The sequence below is a fragment of the Ambystoma mexicanum genome, chromosome 8, assembly GCF_040938575.1.
Source record: "Ambystoma mexicanum isolate Mex_15411 chromosome 8, UKY_AmexF1_1, whole genome shotgun sequence".
In the NCBI taxonomy this organism is placed as follows: domain Eukaryota; kingdom Metazoa; phylum Chordata; class Amphibia; order Caudata; family Ambystomatidae; genus Ambystoma; species Ambystoma mexicanum.
The window spans coordinates 211,258,976-211,281,239 of NC_090929.1; the positions used below are offsets into that span (position 1 = coordinate 211,258,976).

The 22,264-nt window shown below is 47.7% G+C and overlaps 1 protein-coding gene across 1 annotated transcript in view; it reads right to left on the minus strand.

Annotated features, from left to right (window-relative positions):
- WDR5 (WD repeat domain 5) overlaps positions 1-22,264 on the minus strand; it is a 433,335-nt gene that overhangs the window by 347,820 nt on the left and 63,251 nt on the right. Inside the window, exon 3 of the mRNA XM_069609613.1 lies at positions 16,773-16,881. Coding sequence (XP_069465714.1) covers positions 16,773-16,881 — 109 coding nt within the window. The remainder of the gene's footprint in view (positions 1-16,772; positions 16,882-22,264) is intronic.

A 22,264-nucleotide genomic window follows, 5' to 3' on the forward strand; every position in this document is an offset into this window, starting at 1 on the left:
GTCGACACAACAACCACATGAAGGACTGCTGAGATGTTGGGTCAACAAAATAAAACATTGTTGATGCTGCTGACATCAAATGGGAAACCGTGATGGAACTACCACAGCTAGCCAAAAAAAAATTCCATCAGTGGAGTTGGATACAGAACGCAGAAAATCGTGCAAATATCAAGACTTCTTTGGATCTAGGTACCGCGATAAATGGCTTAGATAAGTTACCAAAATATCTAAGCTAATTTCCGTCTAGATATCATCGAAATACATTTGAGACTACGCTTAAATATGTACCATACAAAAGATGTATTATGGACTCGACATGATGCAAATACAACTGACGTCATATGTAGATTCTGTATGACCAACAATGAATCTTTGAAACATATAATATCTGAATGTGACAAGCTAGTAAATACGAGATCCCTGTTTTTAGGCATATACTATCCGCTCAATGACAACTAATGAGTGGTGGTGTAGGACGCTTTCCAGTCAAAATGTCCATCTAACCTGTGCAGTGATTAACTTTTTAGAAAAGATCCTTCCATATGATGAATTGACAATTTGAACACGCACCAATAGGGGAAGGACCTTGTGATTATTCTTCTGTCCGCTTATGTACACTTCTTTTCTTCTCTCTTCTCTCTTCTTGTTCGTGGTTCCGCGTTTTTTTGTTGTGTTCTTTTGTGTTCTTTTCGGTAACAAGAAAGTTTGTAATAAAAGTTTGAATAAACTAAAAAACTACAATAAAAAACAATATTCCACATCTTTGACATGTAATGTCCACAGTTGTGCACTTTGGAATTTTTTTTCGGCAGAGGGCGTCCTAGGCCGATGGTGTCGGGTCGATGTCCCACGAAGGCCTCCGTCGAGGACGACGTCACCAGATGTTATAAATAGGACGCACGGCGCCCGTAGCCTCAGTTTATGTTTTTCTCTCATAATGTGCTCGCTCACAATGCCTGCTTTACTGCACATAGCCTTGTGGGAACGTAAGCTGCAATCGCACAGGAAATTCTCCAGAGGGGCAGGATGGGAGGCCGATGTGGAATACTTTGGAGGAAAATCCAGTCGAAAGAACGTTAACAGTTGTTAACTAACTTGTTCTTCGAATGAATTGTGTCCTCCAACGTATTCCACAGACTGCCAAAGCATAACCAGAAAATGGAGGAGGGAAAATAATTTAGAATACCCAATCAGATGGCAGAATTAAGAACCGCCTTACCAAAGGCCATGTCATTACCATGGAATGTATCCAGGGAGTAATGTTTGACAAATTTGTGGATAGAAGCCCATGTTGCTGCGTCACAAATATTCCTAATAGGAACTCCCCGCTGCAAGGCTGTGGAAGTAGCCACGCCCCAAGTCGAATGAGCTCGCAACCCATCAGGAGGGTCCTTGCCCACCAATCTGACATTCAGTAATGGTGAGGATAATCCACCTGGACAAGGTCTGATTGGTAACAGCCTGGCCCAATCGGTGTCCAGCATATCCCACAAAGAGCTGATCGTCCACTCTAACCCTGGACATCGTAGAGATATAAAAGCTCAGAGCTCTCCTAGGGTCCAACCTATGGAGTCGCTCCTCTTCCTTACCAGGATGAGGATAGAAAGAAGGAAGTACCACTTTCTGGCTTTAATGAAACTCTGACACTACCTTTGGTAGAAAGGAAGGAAGGACGTACCCTTAGTACAACCCTGTCTTTGTGTAACACAGTAAAGGGTGGCTTAGATGAAAGTGCCTGCAATTCACACACTCTGCGAGCAGATGTAACCTTGAAAGACAACAGTCTCCAAAGGACAAGAGTGCAAAGGCTCAAATGGAGCACCTATCAGGAATTTCAAGACCAAATTCAGATCCCAAACCGAAACCGGAAACTGGGATGGCAGGAACACATTAGTGAGCCCTTTAAGAAATTGGGAAAATTAATGGAATCGTAAAATAAGAATATTCTTCATACAAGCGCTTGAAGATATACAGCACTGCCAAGTAACCTTTAATGGTACCAAATTAAAGGCCCCTGTGTGCCAAAGAAACCAAGAAAGACAGAACCATGGGAATGGAACACTGAAAAGAATCAACATCTTGACCTCTGCACCAGTCACAAAACTTACGGCAACGAACAGGGATTTGGTTGCCGGCCGCCTGGCCGAAAGCAACACCTCCATCACGTCATCCGGGAGGTCCCAATTCTTATATCCCAACCTTTCAGATACCAAGCATGACAGTTGAGAGTCTTGACCTCTGGATAAAGACCCTTGCGTGAGAGAACATCTCTCGGTAGGGAAGCTGGAGTGGAGGGCAGATGAACATTTGTAGACGGTCCGGGTAGCACGCTCTCCTGGCCCAATCCGGAGCAATGAGGATCATGTGTGATCCGAACCTCTGCAACCTCCTGAACACTTGAGGAATGACAGGGACCGGAGGAAACACGAACAGAAGTGGGAATGACCAATCCACGACAAATGCGTCTCCTAAGGCTCCTTTCGGAGGAAATTCCCTTGAGCAGAATCTCTCGCATTTCCGGTAGGCACTGGTCGCGAAGAGATCCACTTGTAGGGTTCCCCAAAGGGCAAAGATCTTCAGAAGGACTTCCTGAGCCAACTCCCACTCATGGGAGACCGTGCTCTGCCTGCTCAGGACATCCGCCCCCGAATTCTCCTCTCAGGCCAGATGAACTGGCAAGAGTGAAATTCCCTGCTGGATTGCCCAGAACCAGAGCTGCATCGCCTCTCTGCACAACGGGAGTCAACATACACCCCCTTTTTTGTTGAGGTAATGCATGGCCACTGTGTTGTCCGTCATGATCAGGACACTTTTCCCCCGCACAGACGGCATAAAAGCCTTCAGTGCCAGCCTGATGACCCTCAGCTCTAACAGGTTGATATGGAGTTTGGACTCAGACGGAGACCAATGACTGCTGGCGGTCAAAATCGTGGGCATGAGCTCCCCATCTTGTGAGGGAAGCGTCCGTCACTACAGTCACCTCCGGCCACGGTTGCCAAAACGGCTCTCCCATCGTTGACCCACCACAGAAGATCCTGGGAGACAGTGGAATCTGAACTGGAGCCGACATCTTGCCTGAGAACTGTGACCACTGCATCTTGAGGACCCATTGCAGGGATATCATCCTCAGCCTGGCCTCTGGCACCAGAAAAATGCAGGATGCCATGAGGCTGAGCAACCTTAAGAATTTGAAAGCCGGGCGACGCTGGGCATGTTGAAACTTGTCCACCATCTGCACAATGTGATGAGCCCTCACCTTGGGAGGCGAGCACTTGCCCAAGGACGTGTCCAACACAGCCCCGATGTACTGGAGCTGCTGGGAAGGTGTCGGATGCGACTTCTTGAAATTTAGGGAGAAGCCCAACTTGTGGAGGGAGCGGCAGTTGAGACGGATCCAGAGCTTGCTTGGGAGAACGTGCCCTGATCAGACAATCATCCAGGTAAAGGAAGATGTGAATCCCCCTCGCCTGAGATATGCTGCCACTACCACAATTAGCTTAGTGAAGACCCTCGGGCGGAGGTCAATCCAAATGGCAGGATCCGAATCTTAAAGTGCGAGCTGCCAGCCGCTAACCTCAGGTACTCTGTGCGTTGGATGAATCGGCACATGAAAGTAAGCATCCTGTAGGTCCAGAGACACAAACCAATTCTGAAGTCTAAGGGCCTGGAGGACATGAGAAAGAGGGACCATCTTGAACTTGTCCTTCCTGAGGAGTTTGTTCAACCAACGCAAATCCAAGATGGGTCGCAATCCCCAATCTTTCTTTGGAATCAAAAAAAATGGGGAATACCATCCCTTGTTCCTCTCTGCTACAGGCACCAGTTCTATAGCGCCTTCCTCCAGCCGGGTCAGAATTTCCTGCACAAGGAGCGGATCTGGAAGCTTCAGAGATATTCCCCGGTGGATTGTCGTAAGGCTGCTTAAGGAAGGGAAGGCAGTAGCCATGGGCTTATTGTATCCAGAACCCACACATCCGAAGTAATAGCTTGCCATTCTTAGAAATGCTGAGACAGTCTGTCCCCAACCGGCGAACGGAACATGGCCTCAGGCTTGTTTTGGAGTGGCTGCAGCAGCGCCTGAAGGCAAAGAGGCAGCTGCCTGAGCGGCTTTGGTACCCCTATTTCCCTGACCACCATGGGTACTTTTTTGCTGGCCGCTTTGACTGGCGGCTCCTCTCATCCTACCAAAAGAGGAGTAATAACAAAAAGGAACCTTCCCTCCACTGCTGTCCCCTAGGACGAAAAGGCAGAGGTTGACGCACAGCTGCGCTCAAAGATTTAGCTGCAGCTTTTGAGGTCTGCCACCTCAACGCTCTTGTCAGCCTTGCTACCAAACAAATGTGTGCCATCAAAGGGCATGTTCAAAAGACGGGCTTGCACATCCGGAGCAAAACCATACTTCCGCAACCACGCAAATCTGTGTATAACGTTGCTCGCAGCCATGGACCGGTTAACGCGGTCTGCTGTGTCCAATCCCGACTGAAGGGATTCACACATGACCTCTTTGCCATCTTGCACGAGAGCAAGAAACTCCTCCCTTTCTTCCCCTTTGGGAATATGCTCAGCCGCTAGAGAAACAATTCCACAGTGTGTGTGAAAATGTTGCAAAGGCACAAGTGGAGTTTGCTGATTTCAGCGCCATACTCCCCACAGAAAACACCTTGCGCGACCATCCATTGAAGAGTTTGTCGTCCCCATCAGGAGGGATGGTAGGGTACGCCGCCTGCCTCGAGGTGGCCATAGCCACCTGAACCACCAAACTCTCAGGAGTGGGGTGAGAAGATAAGTAGTTGGGGTCGCTACTGGAAGTGCAGTTTTTTTTTAGTTAACTATTTGTTAACCGCTGGAAGAGATTCCGGTGCCTGCCAAGCAGCCGCCACCCTTTTCTGCAACGTCAAATGAAAAGGTAACAGCAGATCAGAGGACGGACCTTGATCCAGAATATCAGTTAAGTCATCCTGAACAAAAGCTTCCAGAGGACTAGACCAATCAAGTTACTCAGTGACACCAACCATCAGTCTCCTATAGGATGACTCCGCATGAGCCCCAGGCTCAGGTCTGCCAAACTCCACCTCAGGAGAAGTGTCCAAGCCACTTGGGTTTTACTCATTGCACCAAACCAGGTGTGGTTCCTTTGTTTGTTTCGTCTTTGGTGGGATTCACTGCTGAAGCCCGCCTCTGGCTCAAATGTGTCTGGCAGCACAGGAAGCGAGGGAGGTGCCTGAAACTCCCTGTCCTTAGTCTCCTTGGTTACCTAAATGCACCCAAAGGTGATTGGCTGGTTGTCCTTGAAGGACAGCCACCCTGCTGTGTGAGTGACAGCTAGGCTTCGAATGAACGGGAGAAACCTGCATAAAAGCGAGGTCTCAGACAGAAGGCAGTCGACCACTGGACGAAGAATCAGAAGAAAGAAATGGCAAGAGAAGCTTGCTGCACCCTCCTGGACCGCTGGTTTGCCCAGTGAAGCCCTGCTGCGGTGCTGAAGCTCCAAATTTCCTATCAACTAGAGAAGCCCGGAACGGACGATTTCTCCCCTTGTGTTGGTGGGACCAATCGACCCCAAGACAAACTTGACTGGAACCCCTCTCCCTGCAGGCTGTACTTCTTTGCTGCTGCTGGAACCGAGTGCCAGGGGACAAAAACACCAGGAACGAGTGCATCGTCTTTAAGCCAGAACCGCGCTTCAGGAAGATCCTCAGGACCCTGCCGGAGCAGGACGACCCAAGCCTGAGCCACCTCAACAGAGTGCTGGACCCCAGAAGCAAGGGGAGCCCATAACCGCAGTGGTGCGATTGACCAATAGCTGAAACCGCAAAGTGCCACCGATTTGGAAAGAGCCCATTGCTGCTGCCGACCTACAAACCGCATTGCAGGAGTCCCCAGACGTACTACCGCTTGTCCCGACGACTGAGGCCCAGGAACACAGGATCTGCAGGACTGCAACAGGAACAGAAGGCAGCAGGACCCTCTTCTTCCAACCTAAGGTACTGTCTTGACTAAAGGGGTATCTACATTGTTTGGTCTGTAGCTGGTCTGTCTCACTGGAGACTTACAGTAGCTGCTTTTTCTGCAGAGTTGCTTTCAGCTTTGCTTTCATGCGCCCTACAGCTTGTGGCCCAACAGTGATTCTTTTCTACAAACTCTCTATAGAACATTGTGCAAGATTTTTGTGCTTCTACAAGAAGTGCCTCAGCTCTCCTAGACGTTGTTCAAATGACATTGGCTGTCCTGGCTCCCTGCAGACTCTTCTAACCCATTGACTGTGTTGAACTGACCCTCATAGGTGGTACATAAGTTACTTGTATTGGTGGGAAAGGGTTAACCTATTCTTCATTGGGGGATTGTAAAGTACTTACAAGTTCAGAGAACTTGTTAACCTTTGTTTCCTTCCCCAACTTTTTCCACAAGCTCAGTATTGCATTTAAGTGTTAAAAGTGAAATATCAATTTCCAGTGTCCTAGCAATTGAAGTCATCTCAGGGTGTAGGAAGTGTGTGTGTGACACATCCCAAAAGGGTATCTACTTGCTTAACTTAAATCGGAGGATGTGTATTTTATATTGTTGCATATTGCTCATTCTAAAGAAGGGAATAGTTTCTTACCTGTAACTCCATTTCTCCAGCATTGGTATCTTTCATGGATTCACATGCTTAGAATATTCCCCGTCAGGCTGGGAATCCTCGTTAAGTTATATAGACATTTTCCATGGGAACAATTCCGACACTTTTTTGTCCCATCTACGTCGTTTTGGGCCGCGCACACCGGCGCCACTAGGACGTAGAGGTATATATATAGCTCTGCCCCAGCGGCTCCCTCAGATTTCAGCCCCCAAAGTAGTATGGGGGGGATCTCTGGTTTGCATGCTCAGGGGAGGCCGGCGGGCGCATGTGAATCCATGAAAGATACCAATGCTGGAGAAATGGAGTTACAGGTAAGAAACTATTCCCTTCTCCAGCATTGGATCTTTCATGGATTCACATGCTTAGAATAGATTGTATAGCAGTATCCCCCAACATTGGAGGCGTGTATGCAAACCAACATCACAATAATCACAATGCCCATTTACCATGGTAACACATTACGTTATAGCTTGTTAACCGTGAAAGACACGACACTTTAAAGCATAGTTGCCGAAGGATGTAACCCCACTTGGGGCTTACCTTATTGGAACAGGTGACTTAGTACTGCCCGCCCCATCTGTGTATCCTCAGCATGTTGCTGTGCCAGACAGTAATGTCGGGTAAACTTGTGTGGTACCGACCAAGAAGCCGCCTGGCAGATCTCCCCCAGCAGAATTCCGGACCACAAAGCCGTCGACGACGATGTAGATCTCGTCGAATGGTCCCTTGGACGCTTTTCTGGCGGCTTTTCTGCCTTGGAATGACAATAAGAAATGGCCGAAGACACATCTGGATAGTCCTTGTTTTGAAATTGCTTTACCCTTAGCCGCAGGACCATAAGCTACAAAGAGTTGTCTCGTGTCTCTGAAGCTTTGAGTGCGATGGAGAACATTTTAAAGCTCTTTTCACGTCCAATGTATGAAGAGTCTTCTCTGCCACGGAAGACTGTGTTGGAAAGAATGTAGGCAACACTATAGAAGCGTGTTTATGGAACATGGAAGGCACTTTAGGTATGAAATGCGGGTTAGTGGCCAGCACAACTTTATTACTGAAAAACCTCAAATACGGAGGGTCGATCACTAGAGCTTGTATTTCTGACAGGCGTCGAGCAGAAGTAATGGCCACCAGGAAAGCCAATTTCCAAGACAAAAATTTTAATGAGGTCGAGGACATTGGTTCAAAAGGGGGTTTTATCAGGGCTGCCAGGACCAGGTTCAGACTCCAGATCGGAGGAAACTTCTTCGTGGGAGGAAAGGTTCGTAACAACCCTTTAAGGAAGTGCTTAACTAGGCGTTCACTGAACAATGGAGTGGAATGTCTCTTCCGAGTAAATCTCGAGATGGCAGCTAGATGCACCTTTATGGATGAAACAGATTAACCATTTTTTGCCAGGAGCAACAAGTATGGTAGGAGTTGTTCCGGTGTGATCGCCCGCGGGACCAGACCTGGTTGACCTGCGCACCATATGCAGAACCTTTTCCATTTGTATGTGTATGAAGTGTTCATGGAAGGTGCCCTTGCAGCTTGCAAAATGCAGTGACAATCCGCCGGAATCGCTAACGTGCCAAACTCAGAGAAATCAGGAGCCAGGCCGTCAGACTGAGGCTGTCCGGGTCGTTATGCCAAACGACCCCTTTCTCCTGAGACAGAAGGTTGGGGATCTTCTGGAAGCTCATGGGTTCTGCCGCTGAGAGGTGAAGTAGATCGGAGAACCACACTTGTCTGGCCCAATACGGGGCTACCAGGATCACTCGACAAGGATATCTGTGGATCTATTGCAGGGTCCGACGGATGAGAGGAAATGGGGGGGTGGCATACAGAAACTTGCCCGTCCACAGGAAGGAGAACGCGTCCCCTAGCGAGTCTTGTTGTGGCCACCTGCTCGCCTATTGGGAGCATTTCTTGTTGTCTCTTGTCGCAAAGAGATCGAGGGCCGGATGACCCCATTCCGCGAAGACACAGTGCAGTTGTTGGTCAGTTCCCATTCGTGTAGACAATTCATCTCCCTGCTGAGAGCGTCTGCTTGCACATTTTTTACTCCTGGTAAGTGGAACACCAACAGATGTATGTCGTGTTGTAGGGCCCAATGCCAGATCTCCTGGGCTTCCGTCGACAGGCTCCTGGGGCGAGTTCCTCCCTGCTTTCGTAGATAAAACATTGTTGACGTGTTGTCTGTCATGATTCTCACCACTGAGCCCTTTATCTGTGGCAGAAAGGATTTTAGGGCCCAACGCACCGCCCTCAACTCTAGCAGATTTATGTGGAGCGAGGACTCTTCCGACGACCAACGACCCTGAACCTGTAAGGAGTCCAGATGCGCTCCCCACCCAGTTAGAGAAGCATCCGTCACCACTGTCTTCTGGAACGCAGGCTCCAGTAGGGGCATTCCCTTTGTTAGGTGTATGGAGCTTCTCCACCATTGAAGCGCCTGCACGAGCTGGTCGTTGGTCAACTTGTCCGACCAGCGTCCTTGACTCTGAGCCCATCGATCCGCCAAGAATTCCTGAAGAGGCCTCATGAAGAGGCAACAATCGTCTATCAAGGGTATGCAGGACGACATGGTCCCCAGCAGAGACATGTACCTTCGTACTGACACTCTGGTGTCGATCTCCCATTCCGATGCCTTTTGTTGCAGTCTGTGAATCCTTTCGAGGGATGGCTTCACCAGCCACGACTGTGTGGAACTCTGCCCCCAAAAAGACCAAGGTCCTTGATGGCAACGAGGACTTGTCGAAGTTCACTGCAAAGCCCAAACGTTGCAGGAGGGACAGGGTGGCATCTAGGCTTTCTTATGCCCTTTCCGGAGACGGTCCCCTCACTAGCCAATCGTCCAAATAAGGGTACACATGGTGACCTTCCTTCCTTAACCAGGCTGCTATTGGAGCCAGACATTTGGTGAACGTCCTGAGGGACGATTTTAGACCGAATGGGAGGACCTTGAACTGATAGTGGGTTCGTCCGAAGACGAATCGCAGAAATCTTTTGTGCTGTCGACGCATCGGGATATGGAAGTATGCGTCCTGAAGGTCTAGCAACGACAGATAATCTCCGGGTTGTACCCGATCACCTCCTGAAGCGTCAGCATTTTGAATTTTAAATTCTTGAGCCGTTTGTTGAGCGCTCGTAGATCCAGAATGGGACGCCATTATTTGGTTTCTTGACGACAAAGTACCGGGAGTACACTCCCTGTCCTTTTTCTGCCACCGGGACCAGTTCTATAGCCCCATTCTGCAGCAAAAGCGCCGCCTCCTGCAGTAGTATTCGAAGGTGGGGCTGAGCCGAGAACACCAGTGGAATGTGTGGTGGCTTGCCCTTGAACTGTAGAGAATGGCCCAGATGAATCGTGTCCAAAACCCATTGGTCTGTTATGCGCTCCCACTCGTCGACGCGACGAGACACTCGGCTCCCCAGGACGTCCTGAAACATGTCATTGTTGGTTCTTGGTTTGTTTATCTTTCGTCGACGATGGGTAGGCACCCCACCGTCTGGAGGTTTGGTAATCTCTGCCTCTACGAAAAGATTGGGCCGCACGCCTGTAGCCTTGGGACGAGTATGAGGGTCTGCTGAAACCTCGGTCTCTAGATGACCCAAACCGGGAGTTACAAGAAGCCCCTCTCAAAGGACCAAAGGAACGAAAATTCCTACCACTCTGGAGGGCTCCGAGTGACCGTGCCATGTCAGTATCCTCTTTCATGCCCTTCAAGGCCTCATCAACTTTTTCACCGAGCTGTTTTTCCCCTTCACACGGCATATCCAAGACTTTATATTGCACCTCCGGTCTGAACGTAGTGCACTTGAGCCAGGCTTGCCTACGTAGAACTACGCCATTATTGATTTGCTTAAAACCGGACTCGGCTAGGTCGACAGCAATGTTTATAGCATGGTTGGAGGCCTCCTCTCCTTCCCGTACTAGCAACATGGCTATGTTCCTCGGGCAAATGCTCCAAGATGGGAGCCAGTCGGTGCCACATTTCCCTGTCATACCTAGACATAATTGCCAAGGAGTTGGCTGCTTTAACTGCAGTCGCGCCGACAGACAGCACCTTCTTGCCGAAAGCGTCCTGTCTCCTGGCCTCGTTGTCTGGCGGGGTCGTGCATTTATGTTGAGACCTGGCCTTTCTAGCAGCCGCCGCAGATACCACCGACTCCGGCAAAGGTTGAGACATCAGGCACTTAGGAGTCGATTCCAGAGCCTTGAACTTTTTCTCCAAACGACCTTTCACTGCCAGTTCAGAGACCGGGTGACGCATGGTGTTCAGGCCCTCTTACCAGACATGGTCCAAAATCGGGACGGCGAATATGGATTTCCTTCTCTTGCCCATATGATCAAAAAGAAAACAATCCTTTTTCTCCTCTTCAGGGACTAGGCCAAACTCCGAACACGCGTTACTCATCATGGCATGGAATGCACCCACGTCGTCAGGTGGAGATGGCTGCGCCGGGCTTCTCGGATCTTCCATCTCTGCTTCAGAGTCCCAAGTTGGGTCCCTTTGATGGGGATAGTGAGAGGTCTGAACCTGATCCTTCACGGTCAGAGTCCTGTAGTTCTCCTTCTTGTGGGATAGGGCAATCTTCCGCCGCGTGGGAAGCAGCCGTAATCCTGGTCGTCGAGCGAGGAGCCGGGCCCGGCTCGTCGACCAATGGCGTAGACTGTAGCCGTGCTGGGGCCCTAGGCTGGGCTATTTCTGTGTCCAAACGCTGTAATAGCTTCTGTAGCGTATTTAGCACCTCCAAGGACAGAACCGCCTGGGGGTTCAGTAATGACGAGGTTGTAGGGATGGTACCCCCACCCAAGAGCGATATCGCGCTGGTCGGCTGCAACCCCAGATCGGTTGGGCGCGCGACCGTGTCACGTTCCTAGTCAGCCGACGAGATGGAGAAAGTCGCCTCTGGTTGTAGCAGGGCCTCCGGCGGAACGGGATCTAAAACGTCTGGTTGCCATCCCATCGACGGAACCACCGCCGACGATCTGTTTCCTACCGCCGCAGTCTGAAACGTGGGAGGAGCCGTCGATGACGCAGGCGTCGACGAACGGGTCGTCGACAAAGCCAGTGGCGCAGGGCCTTGAGGTGTTCCCGCCGCTTTTGGGGCCGACTTGGTGGCTGCGGCCCCTCGACTCAAGTTAGACTTATGAAGGTCTCCTGAAGAGGATTTAGATGGTTCTTTTCTCTCCTTTTTAGATGGAGGAAGAAGACTGCGTCCTGTGTGAAGAGGAGGCCTTCGAATGTTTCTCCGAATGTTTCTCCGAGGGTCGTTTTTCGGCAGACTCCGAGGGTCGTTGTTTCAGCAGCACGTGCCTTCTTCGTCTGGGGTTCCGACTTACTTCTTGAGGCCGTGGAGCCCACCTCCGATGCCGGGTACGCACCCGCCCCGTCATTGAGCCAATCGACAAGGCGTCTTTTTCGATCTTTGAGGGTTTTCTGGGAGAAACCCTGACAGATTTCACAAGTGTCCGCCGTGTGGTGAGGATGAAGGCAGTAAATGCAGTCCATATGACCATCCCCTTCGTACACCTTCTTAAGACCGCATGTAGCACACGGACGAAAACGCCTTTCCAGACATTCTCTTGAGAAGAACAAACAGTCGCAGAAGTAGAAAGTACAACCTAACCAAATAGCAGATACGCGAGGTAATCCCACCACTTTGGAAGACGGTTGAAATGACGGTTGAAATCTGAGGGAGCCGCAGGGGCGGAGCTATACCTCTACGTCCTAGTGGCGCTGGCGTGCGCGGCCCAAAACGACGTAGATAGGACACAAAAGTGTCGGAATTTTTCCTATGGAAAATGTCTATATAACTTACCGAGGATTCCCAGCCTGATGACGGGGAATATTCTAAGCATGTGAATCCATGAAAGATCCAATGCTGGAGAAGGCTTACTTAAAAATCAACTTCTACTAAAGGTTTTCTAATAAAATAATGTTTTAGTGTTATCTGGATACGTGACTGAATCTCTATGTTGCATCTCTACAGCCCCCAATTACCTCTCTTGAGATAGGTCTGGCTGCTCAGTCACTCTACCAATTTGTGAAGTACAGACCTATACCAATAGTTGGTATCTATTGCCAAGAGGACAAGGCTGGTGTAGTCTCCCCCAGTGCTACTACATCCAATCTGTCCTAACATTCTCTAACACATGACCAGGTCACAGGGATCCAGGACACATACATTCTTCGAGCTTAAAAAAAGAAAATCACTGAATACCTAGCAAAAAGCAATTTAAAATGCCCTTAAAGGGTAAAGGACTCATACCAATCACCAGAAGCACCGTGTATCAGTCAGCAGTTCTTGTGACGTGAAAGAGGAAACAAAATGCAGTGGGAACTGGTCTGATTTGTGTTGAAATATTGTTAAGCAAAGTTTGTATGCAGTACCCTTTGGGACCACTACACACAACTATGACTAGAGGTGTGAGCAAACCAACCTTTGGTATAAGTCTGTACTAGACAGTTTTTGGTAGCAGAGCTGAGCAGCCAGGCTTATCTCAAGAGGGAATGTGAGCTGTAATAATGCTACAAAGAGGTCTACAATCACAGGTATTCACAAACTCTTATACTCAAGGTTTCTTTGTTAAATACTCATTAATTTAATTGTCAGTTATAAAACATTCATAAGAAGGAGGCAATATAATCACACACGCATTTACTTCAGTACTGTACACTAGGTTTCAGAGGCGTTCAGATTACTTTGAAGGAGGAGCAAAAAGGCATAGGTTATCAGAACATAGAAAGAATACAGTTATTTCTCAGGCCGTGCAGATATTTTGAGTTCACCAGAAGAGTCAATTCAATTCAATAGGCTAGGCCAAAGTCAATGGGCTCAAGTCTTGGATAGGATAAAGCAGTTCTGGTAGATAAACGTAAAAGTCTTACCAAAGTTCTCAGGAATAGTTAGTAAAAAGAAGAATCATTTGTTGGGTCACAAGCTAATTAGGCCTGGAGTTGGGAAAGTTTCAAGCACGTTCACCTTGAGAGGTAAGTTCTCACAGTCTTGTTTTACAGTACCTTACAATGAAGAAAAAGAGGCAGCTGGTGACCTCTGTTCCTGGCAGTTCCTGTAGATCTCGCTGTTCCTGGGCCTCAGTCGTGGGGACAAGGACAACGTCGGGGGTCTCCTGCACTGGGACTGGTCAAAAAGCTGACAACTGGCAAATCTTCAATTCCGGTAGCTGTAGTCAAGCACACTGTTACGCTCAACTGGTAGCCACGGGGACGCCACCCAGCCCTGGTTGATGATTTGCACTCTCGAACCCTCTCCCGGTCCCTTGGTAAGGCCTCTGGTTAAAGATGGGTCTGCAATATAGGAGAGCTGGATTCAATACCAGATCGTCTTTATGTTTTCCCACCTCCCGTGGCCTCAACTCCTTCCTCCCCCTTGGGCCCTCACCTCACCTTAATATTGTAAAAGGTGGATTCTACGTCCTGCTCCTCGTGGCCGGGGCGCGTAGATGTGGGGGCGAGCAGCGACCAAGTTACTTCACTGGTGCACGCACCCCTCCTGTGGGAATCCAGGCCTGCAGCGACTTTGTAGGTTTGCTGCTTTACAGTCTTTATATGCAGTTCTTATGTTCCTCTTAGTTCGAATAATGTCTTGCTTCTTTCCTTTTAGGTATGGAAAGGTATTTTGGTGTTGTCATGCAGTTTGAAGATGAGCATGGGCCGGTAGACGAAAGCGCGGTGTGCGCGCTGCTGTCCGGTGAGTAATGCGCAGCGCTGTTTCGCCTTTTAGATTGCTAACCTGTGTCTTTTCTCTCCTTGCAGGTTGCTATGTTCCTCGACGAGCGCCGTAATGTTCCAGCAATGATACTGACCAGGAGATGACTACCCAGGTAAGAATTGTGTGGCTTTCTTCATTCGGGACAAAACGTGAGTAAACGCTTACTAATGCTGTCTTTTTTTCTCCTCTTTCCAGGTTATGGTATTCCAGGATGCATGCAGTGCCGGATGATGGAGTTTGTACCATCGGACAGGATACTGTTCCAGGTAATTTTGTAGTGTTCTTTCTCTCTGCAGGTCCTTGGTTTCAGTTAAACTGGCATCAAAGAACTGGACATGGTGAGTGTTATGCTGGCCACAGCAGAATAATGCATAGCATGTTCTGCTGTTTGGGTGTGGTTTAAATAGTCTCAGGTAAAGTAGTCCAGGTAAAATAGTCCCAGGCCTGCCACACCCAAAATACTAGACCGCATAGCTCAGTTGCTTGTAACTGAGCTGTGTGTGTGCCTCCATGTTGGCTGATTGTGACTCCCTCCCACCCCCCAAGTTAAATAGTCCCAAGTAAATAATCCTGTTCTAATGTTGGTCTTCATGATGGTTCTGAGCCTGGCGCCAAAGGCGCCAGGACTGACTCCAAGAGAGTCTTGGATGAGGTTTTAAGGCCTTTGACCTGGCCCTAACTGGAAGGCTGACTTGCCAGTGAGGGCCAGAGGCAAGGGGCAAGGGTCATGACACACAGGCTGGTGTCCCTCTCCCTCGTTATTCGGTTTCCTGCAGTACTGAGGTTAAATACAACCAGCTCTGAGAACGGTATCCAGGTGGCTTAGTGTCGAGTTGATTGGTCCCACCAACTCAAAGGGAGAAGTCATCCTTGCAGGGCTTCTCTGTCGAGATGAATTTAGCGATTCGGACCTGCAGCAGGGATTAACCGGACAAACCAACGCTCCAGGAGCTGCAGCAGCCGCCCTCTTCAAGCTCGTCTTCGGTTCTTTCGTTCCAGTAGTCGACACTGCCTTCCAAGCCAAGAGACTCGCCTTTTATTCAGTTCTCTCCCATTCATTCCAGCCTAGCAGTCACTCACCCAGTAGGGTGGCTGTCCTTCCCGGACAGTCAGCCAGCCAATCACCACAGAGTGCATTTGGGTCTCCTAGGAGACCAAGCACAGGGAGGTTCGGGCACCTCCCTCATTTCCTGGCCAACCCAGACACTCTGGAACCAGGAGGCGGTCTTCACTCCTGAAGCCCGCCAAAGGCGAATGAACAAAGGAACCAAGCCTGGTTTGGCGCGCAGAGCAAAACTCTAGCAGGACCTTTCCACAAAGAAATGGTGAACAAAGAAGACCGGGACCTGTTTTTACAGAGGGGGCTCAGACGCCATCTTGAAAAATAGGGCTCCCGCGATTTAACGCTACCGGTGTTCGCGGTCGGGAAAAATCATGGTAGTTCATTGTAAAACCACTGCCACCAGCCATTTCGAGAGGAAAGAGTAGCATTGGACTGCTACATGACTATCTAGACACAGGGGATACTAAGTAACCCCTCCAGCACTCTATTGTAAGATAGGGTGTGCTGGGTCTAGGAATTTAAAACGACTAGTACAGTCAATTTCACCTAACTTACTCGGGCAAACAGTAGTTTATCGTAGAGAAGGTTTTAAACCTTGGGAAAGCCTGAAAAGGTTTCCCTGTGCCACTGCACTGAAGGTGCTGTGTGGCAAATGAAAAGATGATGCCTATGGAGTTGTTTAAACTCATAACCAAAGAAAACACATTGAATTAAAAAGTTCAAAGTCCCAAAGTTTATCAAAAGAGCTGGAGGGCTCCAAGGTGGGAGGAATTGGCACATTTATGAGAATTCTCCCTAACAAATAGTCCCAATATTAACTGCAAAAATGTTTCTGTCAAGCCACGTAGTGTGCTTTTGTAGAGACACTGCATACAGACTAAAGGGTGGGGAGAGTGAAGAGGTAAAAAGGCCAACAGTACACCCATTGCAGGGGTCTCGAAATTGGAACAATACACAGAGAATGAATCCACTGTTGCAGCAAGAGGTAGGGGGCATGGCAGACATTGCACCTGGTAATGGCAGAAAACACAACCTCACCCCAAACGTAATGCACTATTTTGGTGCTGGGCTTGTTGAGTCAGTAAATGGCACATGGTATTGGGTGATAACCAAAGTACAAAGTTATAGTACCTGTAACGCTTAACACTCTGAATGAACGCTTAAATTGGAGCGGGTCTTTAGATCATCTGGGAAAGGTAGAAACATAATGGAGCATTGCAACATAAAATTACTTGGTGATGCAATGAAGAAAGCAAAGCTGAAGAACAGATCCCATATGGGGACAGACATTTGACCAAAATTAACTACATCCTTAACCCATCGACAAGCTATTTTAATATAAATGCATTTACTGATGCACACTAAAGTACTTACATGAGCTAGCTAGCCATTCTCCATTTGGACTGAATTTGACAGATGATACTGCTTTGGTATGTCCCGCTAACGTAAACTTCAGGGCATAGTTAGGTTTTACGGGTGCAGGCTGCAAAAGAAAACAGTAATAAACAGCTGCTTTGATACTGTGTTGATAGAGAGTTAATCTTTTATAGTTAAACCAATTTACTTAAACAATTCATTTCAAATAAGCACAACAGATGAAAAAACATTATGGGAACCCAACTGTAAACGCTATTTTTTGCAATATTCCTTCCACAGACATCAATGGACCACCAGTCTGGCTTCAGATCTGCCATAAGCATGGAAACTGCTCTTCTGAACATCCGTGAAGATCTGCTCTCCAACCTTGACTAACACTCCCTCTGTCCTCAGTCTACTCAATCTCTCTTCTGCCTTCGACATGGTCAACCATATCGCCCTTCTCAACCGTCTCCCTGATAACCTGGGTATCACCGATCAGGCTCCAGCCTGGCGGACCTCTATCCTCTCTGACTGACCCTCCCAGGTCCAACTTGGGTCCTTCTTATCATCTATGTCCCTCTCCACTTGTGGTGTTCCCCAGGGGTCTAACCTCTCGCCCTGGCATTTCAACGTATTACCCAAAATTGACCTTTTACAATGGATCTTTATATTATTTTAGTAATTTTATATATGTATTGGGTTGGTTTTGGATTATAAATAATTTAAGGTGATTGGGTGGGGGGTTACAGGGGGTTTTGGATTGGGTGTGGTGCTTGCGGGGGGGTTTCCCCCCCGCATATATGTCCTAATTGACCTAAATTCTCCAGAGGTCAATTCTCCCAAGGTCAATTGTGAAAAGGTCAATCAGTATACAACATTTTCAACCAATACCTGGCAACTCTCGCCCACTGCATTGGCATTTTCTGCTCAAATTTCCAGTGCTATGCTGACGACACTCAACTCATTTTCAGGCTACCCTCGGCCACCTCCTCTCTTTCTCTCACCTCGGATTGCCTAACTTCCATTCAAGATTGGTGTGCCGCCAATGATCTTTGTCTAAATGCCAACAAGACTGAGATCATCCTCATCTGTACACCTTCACCATCCTTTACCCTCATCTCTGGCCGGCCTCCCTTGGCCCTCCTCCTACCACTACCTGTGAAGCTAAGAACCTCAGGGTCATCTTCATCCACACTTTCCTTCTCCGCCCACATCTTGGATGTCTCTGAAAAGTCAAACTTCCTACTGCAACTCCTAGGTACTTTGGCTTTCCTCTCCTTCCCCCAGAAGCTCAGTCTCCCAAGCTCTGGTTCTCACCAGGTTGGACTATTGTAACAGCATCTTTCTAAATCTACCTTTCTCCACTCTCTGCCCTTTACAACTAATCCATAAGAGGACTGAAAGACTTGTCCTTGAACTCAAGCCCTGGGATCGTATCTCTCCAGCTCTGAAATCTCTCCGTTGGCTCCCAGTAGATGCAAGGATTACATTTGAAACCCTCTGCATTGTCCACAAAGCTTTCTGGGACTTGGGTCCAAAATACCTTCAACTCTCCCTCGGCAAATACCTCCCCTCTTCAGCTCTTCGCTCCTCTACTTCTAACTCCCTCAGGGTAAATTGTTTTTCAAAAAAACGAGCTGGGGGGTAGAACAGCCTCCCTGCCACTCTGAAACATGAGGAAAACCATCTACGGTTCCAGAAGCACCTTATGACCTTCCTCTTTGCTTCTGCCTCTCCCCCCTCCCCCCCTCTGCTGATCTGTTTCTCTCTTGGCACCATGCACCCTACCACCCTCTGTACTCCGAGCCCAGGTACCTGCTCACCCTGCCACCCTCCTGCACTGCCACCGGTCCACCCCTTGCCCTGGGGTCTGTATCTGTACCCACCCCCTTTTCTTTCTGCACTTATCAGACATACCCTGTCTGCAGCCTTAAACACAGCACTTGCTGGCTGCAGTAGCACCGTATATTGCCTTTATCTTTTTTTTTTTTATTTATTCTTTATCCATTCTCCTCTGCTCTTTCCACTTCTCCCCCCTTCCATGCACTTTGCCCCTTTTCCTTTTCCCATGCACTTGCGTGTTATCAATGTCACTGGGCCTAGTAGGATTGTTTTGTTCTCCCCTGTTCCCCTCCCTTGCCGCGCTTTGAAACACTTGTGTACGAGCAAGATATTAATAAATTATCATGTCTGCAATGTCTTGAACACTTGCCTGACATGGAGGCAAAGAAAGCCTTTTTAGCTGGACTTACATTCCTAAACTTGTTTATTTAGCGACTCTGGTCAGCCCAAGAGGTTACCAGTGCAGGCGGTACTGTGTTCACTTTCAGGATTTCCTTTGATTTTAATGTAGCTCACATCACATTGACATGCTGTAGAGGTACGCAGTAGCCTTTTATCCTGTAACATCCTTATGTGAGTCCAACACATTTTTCTGAGCATTACCGTGCACCATCATTTTTTTACCATGCAATGATATTTGAGTACCATATACTGAAATGGCTGCATTAAGCGTTTTAAGCCCTATCCACAGGAAATCTTGCTATTTGGCCTTCTTCCTGCCCTAAGGTCAGGAAATGCCCTATAAGCACATACACTTAGGGTCCCACTCAGGTTTCCCAGGCATGTACTTGGTTTAGCTGGGCTGCCTGAAATAGGGCCCGGCACTGTGTCCCCAAATAACAATTCAGCCTGGGGATGTCTGTTGCTGAATAGAAGTGAGGTTTGTGGCTGTCCACGATTGGAATCATCCAGTCATCTACCAATCTGCTGACCAGGCCTCTGCTGCAACAGTTGGTCGCAAGCTGGCATTTCGAACACTGCAAGCCTTCAAAAGTGTGGCCCAAGTACTTAGCAGCTGCTATCCTGCATGAAGAGAGGCCTTGCTGGAGCCGGTTCTTTACCTCCACCAACCAAGCCTGCTGACCCCTGACCAGTATTTTCTTGCTGGTGCACATCATCCACCATGCCCTGGAGGTCCATCCTCATTGTGGGCGCTGAGGTAGCTGCTGTCCAGAGATGTCTGGCCTGTCCAGCCGAGTCTGTTGGAGCCATCCTAAAACCAGAGCTCGGAACCAGCGCATAGCTTGACTCAAACCAAAGAAACCTCAGGGACTGCATCTGCAACCGCTGGAATTCGTATTGTTCCCATGGCTTCTGATTAACCTTGAAGTGGTCACTTGTAAAAATTTGTAAGGAGCACAAGCGTACTTAAAGGGATCAAGAGTAAGACTTGAACAAGTGGTATGTTAGGTGTTTGCTATAGACGTATTTATCAAAGTAAGGGGTATGGGGGGGGAATCCCAACCCTAATCCGAAGAGGTGTTTCCATGCCTCGTCAAAACTAAGGATCGTCTGTGTCAGGATGTTAAACAAAAGAGTGTCCTGTATCCGAAAACCATACTGATCCTAACATTCTAAACTCAATATAATGTATACAAGGGTATTTCCGTAAACTATACACTTTTAGCTTTTCCTTCAGAGTTCCAAAATATAAACTTTTAAGATTATGTCATTTAAAAGAACATTTGTACTGCGCACTATCACCACCGGAGTAGTCCCCTGGCACTCTGGCGGATCTGAAACAGAGGGGTGAGTTAGTAGGAGCAACTGGGAAAAATGCAAGAGAGCAGTGATGTGCTGTTGTCAGCTTCAGTTCGGTTAACACTGTTCGCTGAGTTTGTGTGCTTTTCGGTTGGTAGCCGTTGTGTTCTGTTGTGTGAGGCTATGTGCGATTTGTGTTGGGTTGTTGCGGCATAATGAATGTGCGGTTTGCTGTGCTTTAGAGGTGTGGTTGTGTTTGGTTAGGATTTGAGAGTTGTATGCAGAAGGGCGAGATTTAGTGGGTTTGTTAGTGGCATTGCTATCTAGATGTGATGCTTGCTAATTTCCAAGTTTCTGTCTGGGTTTGGTGCAAACTAATATTCACAATCCTGTCTAGATGCGAAGCAAGCTAATATTCACAATTCTATCTGAATGTGTATTTGTGAATATATATTTGTGTAGGGATTGTTCACAAAATGGTGTTATATTTATGTATTGATTTTGTGAAAAGTTTGATTTTAACCAGAACAAACAAAATATGAGTTGGCCAGTATTCAGGTGGTAAATGTGCCCAGCAGAATTACTGTTACTGACACTTGGTCCGGTGGAATTACCGCAGATTACAAGTGGCGGTGGTGGAATTACTCCCCATTTATTGAGAGTCGATTGGACTACAGGGCATTTTTGGTGGAATTACTGCTGCAGTCATTCTGCCAATCTCGCTGATTTTCAGCAGAAAGTGGGAGGATTTACCTCCAGCATAGTGCTGGAGGTAAACCCGCCACTCCAAGGCCATACTCTCAGTATGGCGGAGCGGGAAAAGTGGAGGTAATTCCATTACCATACATTTTTCCCTGCCCCATCAACATTCATAATGAGCCATATAGCCCACAGATCGCTTGATCTCTTTTGGAGCTATGTAGGACAAATCTCCAAATCTTTCGCTCTCAGGTACCTCCTTTTAATCTCTTGTGTCAAATCCCGCAAATCGTTGAAGTTCAATTCTCCTGAAATGTTACTGCTTCTGGGTTAATAAGACAAGGTTTCTGTTGGACAGTTTTTCTGAAGTGCTACCAACTTCGTCAAAACAATTCAACTGAGGCAGTACAAGACTACACTCTTAGTAGAAGGCTGTACCACCTGGGTACATGGTAGCGCCGACGGAGCACCCAGGCTCATTTTAGGAGGGAAAGAGGGCTGTAGAATCAGTACACATGAAATTCTAATACAAATGGTCCAAAGAAACACTGAAACACTTTGTATTGTAAAAATAAAGGATTTATTTAAATACAGGTAGGCCCAGATAAATCTAGGGGTAAATAAGTAGTTACACATCATATGAAATCATTATAAAAACACAACACTATACTGGAAGTTAAACAGACCCAAGTATAAACCTTATTTGAAATATCTAACAGTAGTTCTAGGGAAGTCAAAACCTTTTCTTACACATTCAGTATAGGTCACATATTCTTGGGGAATAAAAACCAATGGTTAATTTCACAATTACCTTCAGTAATGCAAGGGCAGTAGACCCTACCAGTTACCCACTGACTCTCAGTACAAATCACTTAGTCAGTCAACTGGACAATATACTTTGTGAATAGTGGAACACTTATGCCAGGTACAGTAAAAACCTGTAACTACTTTTGTGATAACACACAGTTATACTAGGTGAGTAAATCCTAAGTATGTAATATTCAATTACAGGTGCTTTAGCTATCAGTGAAACACAGATAGAGATAAGCAGGAACTGTGGTAACTTATTTTTGGATGGTACACAGCTAACGCAAGGTAAGTAAAACCCATATACTTTTTTATATCTCATAAGCAGTCCAGGTTAGATCTTTCCATGCTATAAAGATAACTAAAGTATGACTTATCAGGGACAGTTAGAACCACAGACTCTAGGTTAGATAGCGCACGGAAAGTAAAACCCAATGTTACACTTTACTGAATGACTC